We start from the raw sequence: 21133 nt of genomic DNA, 5'->3' as shown, positions 1-21133 counted from the left end.
CTATTTTCCAGATATCATTTCTCTTTCCTCTTTGAAAGTCATAAAATATGTTAATGTTTTGAAATGATCTAAGATATCATATTTTAAACTATTTTTCCTCCTCCCAAAGAGTTTGGAAACTTTTCACATTTGTCAAATATTTCTCAGGATGAAGATATATGGCTGCTCTAATTAGATAAGTTTGTTTTAAGGCAATTTTCCCCTATTAGTTTAGTTAATATAGCTTTCAAATTAAAAATAAAAAATTACTATTCCCCCAATGTCTAGCTTAGTTTCAAAAGAACCCTTCAGAAGCTGTACATTGAGAAATGTTATGAAGTTCTATATATAAAACAAACAAAATAACACTCATTTAGGAAAGACTGGCTCTTTGGAGGAGTGGTCTTTTGAGAAGAAATGAGATGGTGTAAATAAACACATTTTGCAAACTGTAAGACTGGTACCGCATAAATAAAAACATGATATTGTTTATTATTTTCCACATTCCAGACACAAAATTTATGGACTTGTAGGTATCTGAGGCCTGACAAAATGTGCTTGGGATTACTCTCTCCAAATCTAATTGATAACTTTTTCACACTTTTAAAAAGAGTACTTTTGAGAGTGTCAACAAAACATAGGGTTGACATAGTTAAAATTAGGTAATTTGCGGATGTTCAAGGATGTCAGCCAAGTTGTAGATTTAGTAACGTCAGAAGAGTTGTAGGAAAAGAAGTATGCTAATTGGCATGGTCCTACATTCATGGAATAAACATGGAATGTTACTAAGGTGTTTCACACATAAGGTCTCTTCATTACATGATTTTATCTTTTTGTGTATTTGATGGAATTTCAAGGACTTAGAGTGCGTAAAGCCACTTTGAATCTTGTCCCAGTGCTAGAGTTGAGAGAGAAGAAAATGCCATAAACATATTTGTTCAGCACCAAATATACAAAGATGGTCCCATGCTGGGTCCCGAGGGCTGGGGGTAGGTAGGAGATAAAATGACCTTGCTTCTCTTTGAGTAGCTGACAATATAAAAATGGGCAAATAAAACCAGTTTATGTCAAACAATTGGGAAATGATGCAGCATTGCAATTAGTCTGAATAAATGAGAGGAAGAGATATACAGTAAATACTATAAAATTAAACTTAAAAATCTTCCCTTTAACTCTTACCGTCCTCAAGATACTGCCTTACTATTTGTATCCAAACTCCTGGACTGTCTGTTCTTGTCTGCTCATTCTCTCACCACCCATTCTGCATGGACAGCCCTTATCCACCACTTGGACTGGAGACATTGCCGAGATGGTCAATTACATGCAGGTTGCAACCAACGTCAGGCTGGTGCAATTGGATAGGGCCTTCTACCTGGCCCTGGACACAGCCACGGAGCCCCTCTGTGCTCAAACATATGCAACCTAGACGTGTGGGGTTGCTGACGCTCATTGGGCCACAGTTCACTGATGGAGGACAGAAGCTGAGGGATAAATGCTTCTTCTTTTAGTCCCCCAGGCAGAGATCTCTGAGATGTACAAGGCTCAAGAGATGGTCCAAAAGGCACCCAGAACAAGTTGGTCATGATGACAACCAGTCCAACAACACTTCCTGGTATCAGCATTCCCCCTGGGGCTTAGAGGAAAGGTCCAGGATAGAAATATAAACTGGACTTCACATCACGGGGATGGTATTTCAAGCTACAAGGAAGAATAAGATCCCCTGGAGAGAAAGTGAGACTGAGATGAGGTTAAGGGACTGAAGCTGGGGCACCCCAACATTTAGAGGGCCACCGTGAGGAGTGCTCCCTTCTCTTAGGAACATTTTCTTGCCTTTTTATACATAATAAGCTGTTTTGTTGGTTTTTCTCCTGTTTGGCATCCCTTTTCTTGCTCCTTAGAAGATTTATCCTTTATAACCTTTATAATTCGTGGAATTTCCTCAAGACTCAGTCTTATGCCTTCTTTACTTTTCTTATAATTGTTCCCACAGGTGACTTCATCCACACCCATGGTTTTATTTTCCTCCTTTAAGGTAATTACTTCTAAGGCTTTCTCCATTGCAGACATTGCTTATGAGATTCACACGCATCTTCCCGGTCACTTACTTGGAATCTCTTGCTAAATGTCCCAGAGTCACCTGAAACTCAACAATTCCAAGACCAAACCCATGAACAGCTCAAGATCCCTCTGCCCTCTTCTTAGCTTCAAACCTGATGGCTGTCCCTCTCTTCTTTCTAGCCACGCTGGGTTTCTCTATACTTCCTATTCGCATGCGTACTGCTGCCGTAAGGACTTTTTCAGATTCCAGCTGAAGTTTCATTTCCTCACGGAAGCCTTCCTGGATCTACCTAACTAGGCCAAATCCCTTAGTTTTACGCTCTTGGCAGTCTGATTCTCAGTGGCACTGAGAATCAGTGCCATTTGATTATACTGTAAGCTCCACGAGGTAAGGTAGCATATCTCTTTTGCACAAAATAGTGCCTTAGATTTTTTTAATGAAAGAATAAATCGAGATATCACTATGGACTAGAATAAGCTTGAAATATTCCTGAGGAATGAGCCTGTATCCAAGCCTTGGAGAGGAATATTGGAGAGAAACAGAGACTAAGACTGTTGGAGCATTTACTGTTTTTGTGTGTCAAGTCCTTCACATGTGCTGCCACAGGCCGTCCTCACAGCAGCACCGTTAGAGATGCACTGAGCCTTTATCACAGACGAGAAGCCAGGTTCAGGGGAGTCAACTGATGCTCAACTCAGTGATGCTGGTATGCACTTGAACCTAGGATTATCGACTTCCAAGTCCACCGTCTTTGTCAGCGAAGAGAAACAGCAAGGTTGGAAGGATGGTAATTTTCCTGACGCAATGTGAATGTTTGGACTTCTTATGTGGAACAACAACCCAATACACTGAAGTTTTATTGCAAATGAAACATTTATTCTAATAAATGAGAGATGCCCAGTAATTGGACAGTTGGTTTATATGAAAATATTTTTTATGACAGTCTTTTTAAGAAAAAGTTGAGTTAGTTCATAAACAAGATACCTTAGCTGCCTTTGAAATATACAAATAAGAATGTGATAAGCATGGAGCCAAGAAAAATTCTAGTTTCCTTACAGTTGGATGGGAATCATATATTTCAATACGCGTTTGGGAAATACTGTATAACCCTCATGAGAATGTGAAAAAGCTCCAAAAAAATCCTGCAGTCAAGAAAATTTTTAAACTTTTTTTTTCTAGAGAATACCCAGGGATAATTTTACTGACGCTAAGACAGCTTAGGAAGTTCTGCTTATTCCACGTCTCCCAGAATTACAGACCTAGCCTCTTCCCTTGAAGACGGGTATTCTAAAATCATCCACATCTTAGTTTATCCACTTAGGAAGTTCTTCCTCACATCCAGCTCCAAGTTCTCCTGCAGAATCCAAGCTCTTTCCCCTGTAATTCTTCCTCCAGAAGAACAGAACAGTCGCTTGGATAGTCATAACCACAGTAACTGCTCAGTACTTGAAACTATTAAGGGTTACTTTGATTCAAGTTAAAAGTATCCATTTCTATAGATTTTTTTACATAGCACGTATTTCAACACTTTAATCATTTTTAGAGTTCTTTGAATCCATTCCAAATTTCCTACATTTTCTCTCAGTTGAGAAAACAAACTGAACACAGTCCTACTCCAAAGGCCAAGGGTTATTTCAAGGTTCCTATTTATAGCCAGTGTTCTATATGGTGAAGACTCATATTTAGCAAAACATTCTTTACCAAAACAGTCATAGGTTGTAACAGGATCCCAGGGCACACTTCCAAAAGGAGCATTGAGAAAGAGAAGGAGACTACTGGGGAATTCTACCATGCACAGAACCCAAGAGTCATCAATTCGATCACCCTGTTCCAAATCAGCAGATGTGAGAATCTCTTCTACAACATTCTGGAGAACAAATAGAAAACTTTGTTTTGAAGGCTTCTAGGAGCAGGAAGCTCATTATCAAACAAGGTAATTCATTGCATTGTTGGGGTGCTCCATTATTAAAAGATTCTCTAGTAAGATGACCTGAAATATGTCTTTCTATGCTTTTCTCACTCAAGCTGTGTCTCCTGTAGCATCCCAGAACAAATCCATTACCCCTTCCTATGGAAGTCCTTCAAATACCTGCTGAGTTTTTTCTCTTATTCAGGTGTGGAGATTACATTTTTGGTAGTTTCCAAGGGTGATGAAAGGAGCTGAAATACTCTATGATCCATGAACATCATGCCCATGTGCTTGAAGCTTACAGAGAGGCGAGTGTAGGGCTGGGTGTAGTATATGCAGACTCCCACAGCTAAAAGTCACCTTTTAGTATATCAAATTCACTAACTTCTCCCAATAAAATAGATAAAGATTACCATTTGTTCCAAAGAATTTGGATGAAGAAAATGAAAACTTTTATATAATGGATATGAAAAAAACAGAAAATAGAAAACTGAAGATAGAGTTTTTAAAAAGGTCTACATTTAGAGGAATAGAATTGAAATCCCCAATAAATAATCCAGCTGTCAAATTACTTTTAAAAGAAATTTTAAAAATTCTAGAATTGGACTTGCATCTCCATGCAAACCCATCCCCCAGCTTCCCTGATGGGACGTAACTCAACAAGCAGGGCCATTTCGTGCTGGGGGAGGATGCTCTCAAACTCACCAAGGAGCTCTTCACACCTGAATTACAACACAGGTACCGTTATATCTCACAGAAGCTTCACAAAACTCCAATTAAAATAGTCTCAGAAGAACTAGAAAGGCAGTGAAATTCTATATTTTATTTGCCAGAGAACCAAGTTCCACAAATGCACATTTCTAAAATTGCTAATCTCGTATAAACTGAACATCTGCTTCACTTATAACAAATAAATTTAACCTTCTAGCTCATTTAAAATTAAAGAGCCAAAATGAATTTTAAAATATGAGCATGTTAAAAGAAAAAAAAAAAAGAAAAAAAGATTCAGTTTTAGGCTGCCAGTAAAGCCCAGGGTGAGATTTTATAGAAAATTCTGGTGAAAATTTATGGGAGACTCATATATGAAGCGCTAAAAACAGGGATTTATAGAATGAAAGTGATAGTTCAACTCTTCTCTAGAATACGATGATGGCTAGGAGATAAACATTTTATTTAGTATAGAGAGAACTTGGCAGTTGCTTTTTGTTCTTAGGATAAAATTTATGGCGTGATTGAGAAAATGGCAAGAAAAATAATTGCACAAAAGGATAAGATAAATCACTATAAAAAGAATTTCTCACTATCTCCCCAAGAAAATCCTATGAAATAGCCCCTAAAAGGAGTGATTTTTTTTTTTTCTGCCAAAGGGATTTTTATACCTTTCTTCTCTCCTAGGTGGCAGTGTGGCATAAAAAGAGACTATTCCAGGACCCACCAACTATTTCAGGATTGAAAGATCACTAAGAATGTAGATTCAAGGAAAAATACTTAATAAGATATCAGAATAGAGAATTCTTTCATAGACAGAAAAAATTGGTACTCACTGGTTCCACGTTATAGGAAAAAAGAGCATACTCTTTATCTGGAGATATTTCATATCTGACGGCTCTTAATGATTCCTAAAAGAAAAAAAACAAAGAATTTTAAAATATTACATATAACATAATTCAGAATCTTGTAGTGCAACTGTGCCTGCTGATGCTGTTTCAAAATTTGCTAATAAAATTAGTATGCAGCAAACTTGCTGAAGTCTATTGAAAATGGCTATATCCTCTCTTCGTTAATTGAATAATATTCAGTTAATTGATGCTTTTTCATATTTTATTTGTATTTTTTAAATGTCAACAAAACCATACTTATTGTATCTACTGAAACAAATCAATAGAAATAAAAAAAACCCAAATAACCTTTCCCAAGACTCCCAACCTCTATCTTCTTCTTTTTTTTTTTTTTGGTGAAGAAGATTGGCCCTGAGCTAACATCTGTTGCCAATCTTCCTCTTTTTTCCTTTTTTCCTTGCTTGAGGAAGATTGTTGCAGAGCTAACATCTGTGCCAATCTTCTTCTATTTTGTATGTGGGATGCCACCACAGCATGACTTGATAAGTGATGTGTAGGTCGATGCCTGAGATCCGAATCTATGAACCGCAGGCCGCAAAAGCGGAGTGCGTGAACTTAACCACTAAGCCACTGGGCCGGCCCCGATCTCTCTCTATCTTTAAACACAGTCTCCTTTGCTTATTTTATACTTAGAATCTTATATTAAGGAGATTTGTTCCTAAAATGGAATCACATTCTACACATTATTTTGCAACTTGCTTTTTCAACCATCATGGACACTGACCCACAAGTCAGTGGGTAGAGGACTAACTGTCACTTTTTCCTTCAAATTTCTTCACAGTATACAGGTAATTTTACATAAATGAAATCATCAAAAATGCTGTTTCCCTTCACCTTGCCCCACTTTCTCTGTTGCACTCACTCTCTACTGCACAGACCCCCATACCCACTCAAAAGGGCCCTCTATTGTCAACTGGGTGTGTTTCACTCTACAAATGATCATACAACCACATGCAAGCACACAGATGTATAACCCAGCTAAAAATGACGTCACCTTACACATCTCTCACCTTAGTTTTCTCGTGCAACAGTAAGTTAAGGGAATGACTAAAGCAATTGGTTTAGCTTGAATTAGTGATCTTTAAAGCTCGCATAATTTTCTATGGTGCAGACATACTTTAATTTACTCAGTCTTTACTAAAGGGTAATTACAGTTGATTCTTATTATTCATAGTAGCTATGTTCTAGAAAGTCTCCACAAACACTGAATTAGTGAATACTGAACCATGCTGTTTCTATGGGAGATTCAGGGCTCCGTTCCTGTGAGCCTCTGGTTTTTTCAACCACTCAATACATAACCTTCTCTTACATGTGTTTCTGTTTAAAGACATCTTCTTGAATAAGTGTTGTTGATTAATTAACACTGAACTCACAGGTAACAGCACTATAACTCGTGCCTGAATGAAGCTCATCTAACACGTTTTCTCTGTAAGGCACAGCACAGCTTCTTGTGCTGAGGAACACCAGACAGCACCTTGGCATTATTCTTGGGGGGTATTTTAAACAGCATAATCACCAACAAAAAGCACAAAAATGTGAAAAACGTGGCACAACGTGGACCACAAAAAGAACACCTGTTTACAGTATGAGCTGATGCCAGAAGGCAGTGGATAACTCAAATTTTTTGACACTACGCACATGTCTGAGGATGACTGAAAAGGTATTAATTTGGGAGTCACAAATAACCTTTAGCACACAGGCAAATCTGCAAATATGGAAGCTGTGAATGATGAGGACACACTGTGATGTGTTTCCAGTCTGCTGTTACTATGCACAATATTATAACAGACATCCTCGTCCATGTATCTTTACTGGTGTGTGTGTGGTTATTTTAATTTTTTTATCGACTAGGTATCTAAGGGTGGGATTGATGATTTACAAGTTTTTAAAAAATTTAAGTAGACATTGCCAAATTGCTTTTCAAAACTGTTTTTGGAATTAACACTCCCACTACCAATGTATGAATGCATCCTTTCTTCCCTTCTCTGGCAGCAGTAGTATTAACTGTATTTTCTTCCATTTTGACCCTCTGAAGGGTGTAAAGCGGTACCTCGTTGATAGTTTAGTTTACGTTTCCCTGCTAATGGGTACATTTGATCCTCATTGGATGTGTTTTAGGCAATGTGGATTTTATCTTTAGAAAACTGTCTATTCATAGCTCCTTCAAAGTATTTTCCATGCTCCGACTTTTCTCCTATTCTTTCTTAAGCTCATTCCTATCATGTTTTCACTCCCACTGGACCAAAACTCCTCTTCTCGAGGTTACCAGAGACTCACTCTGCTACATGTCATGATAATTTCTCAGCTCTCATCTTACTTGGCACAATTGTCACTTTCTCCTCCCCCAAACCCTGTCTTCACCTGGCTTCCAGGACACACACTCACCTGGCTTCCTCCTCCCTCCCTCGCTGCTTCTTTTCATGACCTTTTGCTGCTGCTTCCCTTCGTTTCTCTGATTCCATCTCCTCTCCCTCCATCTCCTGTTCCCTTCTTCCTCATCCCAGCTGTAGCAACTCCATTCACTCACCTGCCTGAGCCAAACTCTTAGCTGTCTTTTCTCTTTCTCTCTGTCTTACACTCTTTACATCCAGTTGATCAGAAAATGCTGTTGGTCTGTCGTCAAAGTATATTCAGAACCACGCTCTTTCTTCCCCACTGCCACCATGCTAGTCTAAGGCATGGGCCCTTTTTCTTGACTATTGCAATCACTTCCAGCTGCGTCCGCAGGTTCTGTCCTTGCCCCATTGCAGTCTATTCTAGCCACGTGGTCAGGGCCGTCTTTTAAATATATAAATCATCAATTGCTCCTTGCTTGAAGCCCTCCTACAGCTTCCATCACATGCACAGTAAAAGCCAAAGTTTTGACTGAGCACTAGCCCCACCTGGCCCCGTTAGCTCTTGGTCCCATCTCCTACGACGCCGCAGTCTCCTTCACTCCAGCCAAACCAGTGTCTACACCTTCCCAGAGCAAGCCGGGCACACGCGTCTCACGGTCTTTGTGACTGCTCTTCTCTCTGCCTGAAATGCTCTGGACTTTCATCCTTTTCAGCTTGTCTCAAAAGTCACCTATTAAGTGAGGCCTTCCATGTCCTTCAATGGCCATGATATCCAGAAGTTTTAACCAGCTGGCCTCCAATTTCTCATAACCCACTTCTCTTATTTCCCTAGGCTTAATCATTATCTAAAATAATACATATTTTACTTATATAAATTTACTTATTTATCTTATTTATTGCCTGGCCCCCTCACTAGAATGTAAGCTCTTTGAAAGGAGGGTTTTTTTTTTTTAATCTTTAACTTTTCTCAGCCATGTTTTTAGTATACAGGTCTTGCCTATATTTTGTTTAATTTATCCCTAAGTACTTAGTATTATTAATGTTTTGTATATATAAAATATACGTGTATATTATAATTTCAATTCCAATTGTTTATTGCTAACATACAGAAATATAATTGATTTTGGTAGCTTAACCTTATGTTCTGCAAGCTTGCTAAATTTCATTAACTGTTCTAATGGGTATTTTTGTTTTGTAGATTCCTTAGAATTTTCTACATAATCATATTTTCTGTGGATAAAGACAGTTTTTTTTTCTTCTCTTCCTAACAGGATGCTTTTTGCTTCTTTTTATAGCCTCATTACACTCCAGAGAACTGCCAGTATAAGAGGTCACAAGAGTGGACACCTCGCCTTTTTCCTGATCTCAGGGAGAAGGCGTACACTCTTCACTATCTAGTATCTTAGTGGTAGAAGTTTTTGTAGATACCCTTTACCAGGTTAAAGATGTTCCTGTCTATTTAAAGTTTGCTCAGAGTTTTTATAATTAATGCTGAATTTCGTAATGAGTGTTGAATTTTTCAAACGCTTTTTCTGCCTTTATTGAGATGATTATGGTGTTTTGCTTTTTTTAGTCTGTCAGTATGGTAAATTACCTTGTTTGATTTTCAAATGTTAAACCAAACTTGCATTCCTGGGATAAACTCTATGTGGCCGTGATGTATTACACTTTTGCTAGACTCAACTTGCTAATATTTCATTGAAGATTTTTGCTCCTGTGTCATAAGGGAAACTGCTCTGTGGCTTTCTTTTCTGGTAATATCTTTGTTTGGTTTTTATTTCAAGATACTGCTGGCCTAATAAATGACTTGGGAAGTAGTTCCTCCTCTTCTATCTGTTTTATGAGTTTGTGTGGAATCGGTATTATTTTTTCCTTAAATGTTTGGTAGAATTCACCAGTGAAGCCATTTGCACCTTGAGTTTTCTATATGTCGAGCTTTTTAACTATTAATTTGACTTTGATGTCAATACAGGACTATTCAAGTTACCTATTTCATTTTCAGTGAACTGTGAAAATTTGTGTCTTTCAAGGATCTATTCATTTCATTTATGCTGTCCAATCTATTGACATCAGGCTCTTCTAAGTATTTTCTATTATCCTTTTAATATCTGTAGTGCCGGCCCCTCCTCTGTTCATGATATTGGTTCATGATTTTGTTCTTTATCTTTGTTCTTGATCAATTTTATTGACTTTTTCCAAAAACCAGCTTTGATTTTATTCTATTACTTTTTTCTTTTCTATGTGGTTGATTTCTTCTCTTTATTACTTTCCTTCTGTGTAATTAGGTTTAATTTCTCTTCTTTTCTTTTTCTCCTAGTTTCTTAAGGTGAAAGCTTAGATCTAATAAGAGCACTTAAAGCCCTAAATTTCCATTTAGGCACTACCTAGCTGTGTACCATAAATCTTGATATTATGTATTTTTATTTTCCTTCATTTCAAAATATTATCTAATTTCCATTTGATTTCTTCTTTGGCTGGTTTGTCATTTAGAAGTATGTTGTTTAATTTCCAATCCTCAGGATATAGTCCAGATATTTCTCTGCTATGGATTTCTAGTTTAATTTTGTATGTGTTGGAGAACACACTTTGTATAATTTCCAAACTTCGAAATATATTGAGACTTGCTTAACAGCCCAGACTATGATCTGTCTTGGTGAATAGTCCATGTGCATTCAGAAAGAACCCATAGGTGCTGTTGATGAGTGGTGTAACCTACAAACATCAATTAGGTCCGTTGGTTAATAGTGTTTTCAAGACTTCTACATTCTTACCAATCTTTTTTCTACATGTTCTATCAATTACTCAGAGAGGACTGTTGGAATCTCCAACTGTAATTGTGGATTTGTCCATCTCTGCTTTGGGTTCAACCAATTATTGCTTCGCATGTTGTAGCTCTACTGCCAGTAGCATACACCTTCAGGATTCTTATGTCTTCTTAGTGCACTGACTGCTTTATCATTATGAAATGCTCCTTTTTATTTCCGGTAATATTCCTTGTTCTGTAGTTGACTTTGTCTGATATTAAAATAGCCATTAAAGCTTTATTTTCCTTGTGTTTGAATCATATATCTTTTTACATCCATTTATTTTTGACCTATGCCTTTATATTTAAAGTAGAAATCACAAATGGCTTATAATTGGGTCTTGCTTTTTAAAACTGATCTTAAAATCCTCTAGGAGTAATAAGAGGAGCTTGTGGACCTAAGGAATACGTGGCCATAAGGAAAATCTGTCTTTTATACTGCAGTTATTTTTCACCCCATATTGTATCACATTTCTAACTCTGTGTTTCATGTTCAAGAAAGTTATAACATGTCCCAAAGATTTTATGTGTACATGTTTGTGTTTTTTGTGTCAATGTTTAGGAGAAAAGGTTCAGAAGTCTTACATAAGGTTACATTAAGAGGAGCTGGACATATTTCACCACACTCATCAGACCCTTTTATAAAAAGATGGGTGTATTTTTTCAGGACTAGTTAATTTGTTTTCCATAAGTTTCCCCCAGAAGCCTAGCCACACGTTGACCATATTTATCGTTCCTGGCACTTATCATTCTATTATGTGGATCCAACCTTTTATCTGATATAGTGTGAGGTGAAGAGTCTGCTGTCATTGTTATGTTTGTTCTTCTATATATAATATGCCTCTTTCCTTTGGCTGCCATTAAGGTGTTCTAGTTCTCACTGGTTTTCAAAACTTGATTATCATATGTTTTGCTGTGGTTTTCTTGTTTATTATGCATAGGGTTTATTGAGTTTTTGTATCAAATTTTTAAAAAATTCAGTCATTATTTTTCAAAAATTTGTTTTGTCTTCTTTTCTCTCTTCTCTTTCTAGGGCTTAAAAATAAGTATATTAGTTCACTTTATATTGTCCAATAAGTCATTGAGGCTCCATTCAAGTTTTTAAAGTCTTTTTTCCTTTCTGTTCTTCACTTTGGATAGATTCTCTTGCTATTAGTTAAAGTTTAGGGGGTTTTTTTCCTTATGTGGTGTCTAATCTGCTGTTAATCTAGAGATTTTTAAATTTTTAAATTTTCTTTTTCATCTTTAGAAATTTTATTTGGACATTTTACAGTCTTCAGTTTCTCTTATCATCATGCTCATGGTTTCCTTTATATCCTTGAGCATTTAGAACGTATTTATCTTAGCAGTTTTAATGTTTTTTCTGCTAACTCTATTATCTCTGTTATTTGTGGGTCTGTTTCTATTAACTGACTTTTCTCTTCATTATGCATCATATTTTTCTTCTTCCTTGTATATATAGTAATTTTCAAAAAAACTGACACCAGATATTTAGAATTTTCTCTTGCTGCGTCTTGGATTTTTTGTGTTCCTTCAAAAAATGTTAGATTTCTTATGACAGACAGTTAATTATTTATGGATTAATTTGATTCTTTCAAGGTTTGTTTTTAAGAGTTTTAAAGGCTGTTCTTCAACAGCCATAATTTTATGGCTAATTAAGCCTCACTCCTAAGAGGTTGCTCTTTTGAAGTCTCTATTTAATATCTCATGACAAGGAGAAACTTAAGTGATTTCTGGCAATGTATGAGCTCTGGGAATTTTCCTCTTATAGGGTCCCATAATTGTTCTTTACTTGGAAATTTATTTTGTCCTGCCTTGTAGCGTTTCACTCTTTAGAAATAAAGATCAATAATTAACCAAAGTCTCAAAGGGAACCCTATGCAAATTTCTCAAGTATTCTCTAGTTAGCTTCCTCCTCTTGGGTACCGTGTCTCATAAATTGTCACCATCTTTTCATCCCCCCAAACTCTGATCCGTCTCCTTAACTCAGCAAGACTGAAGGACTTGCGATTTCCTCCTTGTGCTGAAGTCTATTAATAACATTCATGCAGAAAGCTCAAGCGATGGTTGGGCTCATTTAATTTGTTTTCCTTTTCTCAGATATCATAGGTGTGAACTGCCTGCTTGCCAATGTATGAAATTTTTTTTTTCCCTATATTTTGTCCTGATTAACAGTTGTTTATGTTAGGAGGATAATTCTGATCATATTATACTCTCATGGCCAGGACCAAATGTCCAGATAAGAATTTTAGTTTGTTTTGTCACACCTATATTCCCAGTGCCTAACAGTGACTGGCACATAAGAAATGCTCCATAAATGTTTGTTGAATAAATGAATAAATATATCCTTGGTTGTTTACAAGAGTGGCAATAATGTTAGCAATATGAAGATAATACCAACAGAAACCAGCAAAAAGAATGTAACTTTCTACACTTAGAAATCACTATAGGTCACATTCCTTGATGGAAGGTCAGCTGCTAATGATACCAACTGGGACAGTAGGAATTTCATTAGGCTCTTTGAGAAGCTTGTCACTGCCATGCTTAGGTATGGTTCCATACATATTCTGACCATCGCAGTTCCCATGCCCCCCGTGGTTGTGGAAAATACAGGCTGTACACCCACCTTTTCACCAGGTGCAAATAGTGTATACAAAAACCACCTAGCACTTTCCTAAACATTTGCTCCAAGACTATTTGAATCAAAGATAAATTTCCCAAGCAAAGCAGACCTTGTTTTTGGGTTTGCCTGAGGGCTATTCCTGCAATACTTCTGTCCATTTTCTATTAGATTATTTGTCTTCTTCTGATCAATTTAGAAGAATTCTTTGTACACTGTAGATATTAGCCTTTTATCTGTTACCTAGATGCAAATATTGGCCACTATTTATCTATGGGTTTTGCTTTTTTTAATTTTAAAATTGAAAATTTTTATATGGTAAGTTAAATAGGGCTATCTTTTCATATAGCTTCTGGATTTCATATTTTTAAAAATTTATCTCCTTCGTGCCAAACCAAATGATGGATTCTTTTTAACATTTAATCCTTTACTCCAAATGGAATTTAATTTTATATATTTGTGAAATGAGACATTATTTCCTTGTAGATAAAGAGTTAGTTATGCCAGCATTGTTTTCTAATTATGTCATCATTTCCCCCGTTTTTCATATATCAAATACTCATTTATATTGGAACACATTTCTGAATTCTTTATTCCTTCACTGCTTTCTATGCTATTCCTATGCAAAACTTGATGATTTTAAGCTTGCACATGGATTCAAAGAGCCTGTGATTCATATTCTGCTTACACTGTTTACTGTGTGAAATTTAGAAAATTTCTTATCTTCTCCGCCTCTGTAAAATGGAGATAATATCTGTACCTACCCCATGGTTGATGTGAAAATTCAATGAAGTAATTACAATGCCTGGTGCATAGCAAGTACTCAAAAGTGTGAGCTATTATTGTTACTGAGTTGAGTACAATGTCTTTATTATTTGTTTGATATCAGGTAAAGGAGTTCACATTACTATACATTTTCAAACTTTTTGTGGCTACATTTAGGTGTTTATTCTTAATATGACAATTAAGATATTTTTTAAAATGTTCAATACTAGATATTTTTCAAAGTTCTAATTAAGACCATATTAAAATTTGATATCAATTTTAAGAGAATTAACATTTTTAATATTGTCTTATCTGAGATGTAATATAATATATCTTTAAGTTTTTTCAAATCTTCAATGAGATTATAGTTTTCTTTACTCTAAGCCTTATGCTGTTCTTAGATTTATTCTAGGTCTCTTTATAGTTTTTGTTCTTATGGTGAATGGAATATTTTCTCCATTTCCACTTCTAGGTACTAATGTTAATGAAGAGAAAAGTTATTGATTTATTTATATATTTTTCATATTCAGCCATATTAAGACATTTTCTTATTAATTACAATATATTTTTTAACTAGTGTCTTTTAGGTTTTCTAAGGATGGAATTCTATTAACAGAAAAAGAGATACTATTGTTTCTTTTATTTTCTAGTTCCTATTCCAATCATTTAGTTTGCTTGTATACTGCATTTTCCACTATCTCCAAGAACATATTAAATATTAATGGTGCTGGTGAGTATTCCTGCCTGCTACCTGAGTATAATTATAATGGCTTTATTGTTTGCCATTTAGAATGGTTTTCACTGCTAGTTGGTTCTTGGTAAATAGTCTTTATATCATATTTAAACAGTTTTTCATTCTTATCTTACTTAGAATTTTTTTTTTTAAGTAAAGTCTGTATTTATTCACTTTTTTTTTTTTTCTTTTGTGAGGAAGATCAGCCCTGAGCTAACATCCATGCCAATCCTCCTCTTTTTGCTGAGGAAGACTGGCCCTGGGCTAACACCCGTGCCCATCTTCCTCCACTTTATATGGGACGCTGCCACAGCATGGCCTGACAAGCGGTGCGTTGGTGCGCGCCCAGGATCCGAACCCGGGCTGCCAGCAGCGGAGCACGCACACTTAACCGCTACGTCACAGGGCCAGCCCCTTACTTAGAATTTTTATTAGGAGTTGCTGATAAACTTTATCAGATGCCCTTTCAGCATCTTGTGATAAAATCATGAAGATTTTTCTGTTATTTTGTAGTTGTAATGAATTTTATTGATTGACTTCCTGGTATTTAATGCTGTTGTCATGATTACATCTCACTTGTTCAGATCATATTATGATTTTCATACATGACTGAACTCTACTTGTCAATATTTTATTTATAAGCTTTGCATTTATACTCACTAATGAGATTGATTTATATTTTGCATTATTCGGGGCTATTTAGTTATAATCAATACGACAATTTTTTAATAACATTATTGTGACTTCAAAAAATATTGGTGTACATGTATGATGATCCCATATATATAAAATTTTAGGTATGTTTCTGGTGAGACATGTATCTAAAGGGTTGGTTTCTTGTTTTCATGTAATAGACAAATATGTATGTGATTATAAATGCAGAGAAAGAAAGGTGGCTATTAGTGGGAGAAAGAGATATAAAATGACAGAATGCTCCAAATTATCAAGTAGTAGAAGGAAAATGAAGAGTAGAAAGCACAAATATATCCGTAGGCTGTCCTGTGAAAACAATCTCCTCATAAAGGAAAAAAAGAACTAAATATACAAGACTAGGAATGATAAAACAAAAGCCAAACACTGAAAGATGAAATGAGTTATAGGAGGACACTCTGTGCAGCTCCACGGGAACGTACATCAAACTTAAAATACGTGGACGATCGTAATGTCTCCCTGCCCAGTCAGTTTGGGAGAATGGAACGCGTGGACCTGGTGGCACTCGTGAGCACGTAGCCACAGGCTGCATCTGGGCCCTTCATTCACCTAAATATCGTTTAATTCGGAATCAGACAGACCCAGGCACCGCTCCCAGCACTCGTTGTGAGAGACAGAGAAAACTTGAAAATGCAGTTGCTACTGAAGGGAGTGAAAGGATGATTAAAGACCTTCCACTGAAAAAAGTTTCCAGATGGTTTCACAAGCTGGGTTCTCTCTAACCTTGAAAATAGATAATTCCAGGGCACTAAGTTGCATCAGCATTTTTTGCATTAAGGCTAACCTGACTCAATATTTTGCATCTCTAATCTTTATTTTAGGGCCACATGCAGTGGCCTGCAGGAGTAATCTTGGGAAATGTAACAGGTATGAACAAGACATTTGAAGCTGTGGCACCCTCAATCGTGGGATGCTAGCTTCGATCCTGTCTGAACACTGTGGGAGCAAAGGCTGCAGCTGGATCCTTTATGCAATCTAGAAATACTTTAGTTTGGACTTAGACAAAGCTGAGTTCGGTTCCCAAGACCCTCGGCTACCAGCTATGTGAGAGTGGGCTCAGGAAAAGCTAGAGGCACACCTCAGAGATACGCAGGATCGGTTCCAGACCACCGCAATAAAGCGAATATTGCAATAAAATGAGTCACAGGAATTTTTTGGTTTCCCAGTGCATATAAAAGCTTTGTTTACACTATACTGTAGTCTATTAAGTGTGCAATAGCATTATGTCTAAAAAAAAATAGTGTGCATACCTTAATTAAAAAATACCTTACTGCCAAAAAATGCTAATCGTCATCTGAGCCTTCAGTGAATTGTAGTCTTTTTGCTGGTGGAGGGTCTTGCCTCGATGTTGATGGCTGCTGACTGACCAGGGTGGTGGCTGCTGAAGGCTGGGGTGGCTGTGGCAATTTCTAAAAATACGACAACAATGAAGTTTGCTGCATCGGTTGACTCTTCTTTCACTAATGATTTCTCTGTAGCATGCGATGCTATTGGATAGCATTTTGCCCATAGTAGAACGTCTTTCAAAATTGAAGTCAATTCTCTCAAACCCTGCCACGGATTTATCAACCAAGTTTATATAGCATTCTAAATCCTTTGTCATCATTTCAACAATCTTTACAATTGTTTGTAGATAACATCTCAAGAAACCACTTCCTTTGCTCATCCATAAGAAGCAACTCCTCATCTGTTAAAGTTTGATCATGAGATTGTAGCAGTTCTGTCACATCATCAGGCTCCACTTGTAATTCTAGTTCTCTTCTTATTTCCACCACATCTGTAGTTACTTCCTCCCCTGAAGCCTTGAGCCCCTCAAAGTCATCCATGAAGGTTGGAATCAACTTCTTCCAAACTCCTGTTAAAGCTGATATTTTGGTCTCTTCCCATGAATCATGAATGTTCTTAATGACATCTAGAATGGTGAATCCTTTCCAGAAGGTTTTCAATTTACTTTGTCTTGATCCATTAGAGGAATCACTATCTATGGTAGCTGTAGCCTTACGAAATGTATTGCTTAAATAATAAGTCTTGAAAATCGAAATTACTCCTCAATCTATGGGCTGCAGAATGGATGTTGTGTTAGCAGGCATGAAATCAACATTAATCTCGCTGCACATCTCCATCAGAGCTCTTGGCTGGCCAGGTACATTGTCAATGAGGAGTAATATTTTGAAAGGAATATTTTTTTCTGAGCAGTAGGTCTCAACAGTGGGCTTAAAATATTCAGTAAACTGTGTTGTAAACAGATATGTTGTCATCCAGGGTTTGTTGTTCCATTTATAGAGCACAGGGAGAATAGATTTAGCATAATTCTTAAGGACCCTAGGATTTTCAGAATGGTAAATGAGCATTGGCTTCAACTTAAAGTCACCAGCTACATTAGCCCCTCACAAGACAGTCAGTCAATCCTTCAAAGCTTTGAAGCCAGGCATTGACTTCTCCTCTCCAGCTATGAAAGTCCTAGATGGCATCTTCCTCCAATATAAGGCTGTTTCATCTACATTGAAACTCTGCTGTTTAGTGTAGCCACCTTCACTAATGATCTTAGCTAGATCTTCTGGATAACTTGCTGTAGCTTCTACATCAGCACTTGCTGCTTCACCTTGCACTTTTATGTTATGGAGACGGCTTCTTTCCTTAAACCTCAGGAACCAACCTCTGCTGGCTTCAGACTTTTCTTCTGCAGCTTCCTCACCTCTCTCAGCTTCATAGAATTAAAGAGTTAGGGCCTTGCTCTGGATTAGGCTGGATTAACACAGCAATGTTGTGGCTGGTTAGATCTTCTGTCCAGACCACCAAAACTTTCTCCCTATCAGCAATAAGGCTGTTTCACTTTCTTATCATTTGTGAGTTCACTGGAGTAGCACTTTTAATTTCCTTCAAGAACTCTTCCTTTGTATTCACAACTTGGCTAACTGTTTGGTACAAGAGGCCTAGCTTTTGTCCTATCTCACCTTTTGACATGCCTTCCTCACTAAGCTTAATCATTTCTAGCTTTTAATTTAAAATGAGAGACGTGCAACTCTTCCTTTCACTCGAACACTTAGAGGCCATTGTAGGGTTATTAACTGGACTAATTTCAATGTTCTTGTGTCTCAGGGAATAGGGAGGCCCAGGAGAGGGAGAGAGATGGGGGAACAGCCAGTCAGTGGAGCAGTCAGAACACACACAACATTTGTTAAGTTCACAGTCTTATGTGGGCGCAGTTTGTGGCATCCCAAAACAATTACAACGATAACGTCAAAGATCACTGATCACCATAACAAATATAATAATAACGAAAAAGTTTGAAATATTGTGAGAATTACCAAAATGCGGCACAGAGATATGAAGTGAGCAAATGCTGTTGGAAAAATGGTGCCGATAGACTTGCTTGATGCAGGGTTGCCACAAACCTTCAATTTGTGAAAAATGCAATGTATGTGAGGTGCAATAAAGCCAAGCACAATAAAATGAGATCTGCCTGTATTTTAACCTCATAAACTTCAGTTTTGTCATTTGTAAAGTAAGAATAACCAAGTACTGCTGCTTACAGGATTCCTAAGGATTTCTATTAAATAAAATAATGTTTGTACAGTGTTAGCATAGTTCTGGTCTCATCGTAAGCACTCAAATATCAATTATGAGTTAATTCATCCTGTGTCCACCTTGCAGCATCCTCCTCCTCAAAGTAGCCTCGGTTTCCCACTCCATACCTCATTACTTCCCTGGCTTCGGGTCCCCGAGATTGAAAACCCTAGACAACAGATGCTTGCCTCAATCTCACCCGCCAGCACACAGAATGTGGCCATTGTTCTCAGTTCTACTTCCATGATGTGACTTGAACCCAGTCCCCTCCATGTTTTCCTAGTGGCTGCCTTCACTCAGGACCTCGTTCATCTTCACCTGGACCTGAAGCAGCTCCTCTGGGCTCCTTGACTATAATCTTTTCCTTCTCCAAATCCCCTTTCATATTGGTCTAGAGTTATTTTCCTAAAGCACACAGACTTGTCCTCAAAAATCCTATCCATTCCAGTTTCCTGCAGAGTAAAGACAGACCACAAAGTAAGGTTCTTGACGACTTGCTCTCCATCTATTCCCTGGGCCTTTAGCCACAACATTCCAACCCCTCCTGACAACTCTCACTAGGACAAGATGACTCGCCACACTGCCCACAAAACGTTCATTACTTCACCCGTTCACTCTGCCAGGGTGCCATTTCCCCCGTGTCCAGACTGTAGTCACCTGTCAGGGCTGCTGAAACGCTGCCTCTTCAAACCCTTATCTGTCGCTGACATCGATGCTCTCTCCCTCCTCACCTTGTTCTCATCACATATGGGGCCTCTACTGCAGAATATATTTCATTCAAATAGTTACTTCTTTTAGATCTAGGCTAAAAGCTACCTAAGAGTCAAAACCGTGTTTTATTACTCCTTGTACCCACCCACTCCAAGGCCTTGCTCAGAGAAGACATCATTAATGTCCAATGAGAGAGTATGGCTGTGATGGAAGAGTTACATCAGACTCCCCTTAACCTACAGAGAAGAGCAGGTTTGGGGACAGAAAGATTAAGCCACTTCTTTCTTTTCAGGTCCTTTGAAGACACAGGTGTAAAATATTCTACTCAACGACTAAAAAAAGAGCCTATGAAATAAATATTAGACTAAAAATAGGTAAAAATGACTTTTGTTTTCTGTTCTATCTTTTAATAAGAGAAGTAGGAAAAGAAAAGGGAGAAAGAGAGAAAAGGAGAAAAGAAAGAAAAAGGAACAGAAAGAGATCCTCTGCCACACAAGGGGAAGAAGAAGAAAGACCCCGAGGGACAAAGGACGGACAGACGACCCAGACACAGAGACAAACTCAGAATACGCAGACACTGTGGGCGCCACGGCTTCTCACAGTCTTCTTGCAAAGAAGTCGCCTTGTTATGCCCTCCTCCTGTTCCCGGCCTGAGGGTGAAACGCAGAGGCGAGTCTGGGGAGACGTGAGCAGGGTGCCGCTGCGCACTGGCTAGCTGCTCCCTGCTCCACCAGCCCAATTCTGCTACCTGCGAGAAGATCAGGGCTCGGGGCTGCCAGATCTTCCTCAAGAGAAGCCAGAGATCTGGATTTCGAGTTTGTGAAAAACCAGGTCTGGCAGCATGGGCCAGTGAGCGCAGGGGGCAGGGTGACAGGAAGGAAACGGAGGCAGAGTCCGCGGCCGGAGGCCGGGCTGCTTCCCACCTGGCGGGCGGGAGGCGGCGCGCACCTGGGGGGCCCTGCGTCCCGGGCCGTCGCCCCCGGGCTCCAGGGAGAGCAGGCGGGAAGATGCGCAGGAAGAGGCGCTCCTTCCTCCCAGCTGGCGAGAACCCGCGCACATGAGGCGCTTCACGGAAATTGAATGCAACAATTAGGGCAGGTGAAAATTGATAGTCACGTCAAATACACCGGATGAAGTGAAAAAAAAACACGGGTCCCAAGTTCTAATCTCAACCAAATTCTGGCGTTCCTCTGCCAAAAAGGCCCAATATTTCTCTCCTTGATTCTGGAGTTCGTCTAATAATACATGTAATTATGTCCCTCTCTGTGAAGAGTCAGAATTCATTAATTTTTAAAGACAGATAAAAATTCACTTCTATAGT

General features: G+C 38.0%; 1 protein-coding gene across 2 annotated transcripts in view; it reads right to left on the bottom strand.

Moving 5' to 3' along the window:
- The window catches only part of DPP6 (dipeptidyl peptidase like 6), a 746707-nt gene that overhangs the window by 288578 nt on the left and 436996 nt on the right, over positions 1–21133 (bottom strand). For both annotated transcript variants that reach the window (XM_004430585.3, XM_004430586.3), the window contains exon 5: positions 5492–5566. In XM_004430585.3, coding sequence (XP_004430642.1) covers positions 5492–5566 — 75 coding nt within the window. The remainder of the gene's footprint in view (positions 1–5491; positions 5567–21133) is intronic.

Source organism: Ceratotherium simum, chromosome 1 (genome assembly GCF_057802395.1).
Source record: "Ceratotherium simum simum isolate JZ-2026a chromosome 1, ASM5780239v1, whole genome shotgun sequence".
NCBI lineage: Eukaryota > Metazoa > Chordata > Mammalia > Perissodactyla > Rhinocerotidae > Ceratotherium > Ceratotherium simum.
This window is presented reverse-complemented; position numbering and strand designations above follow the sequence as displayed.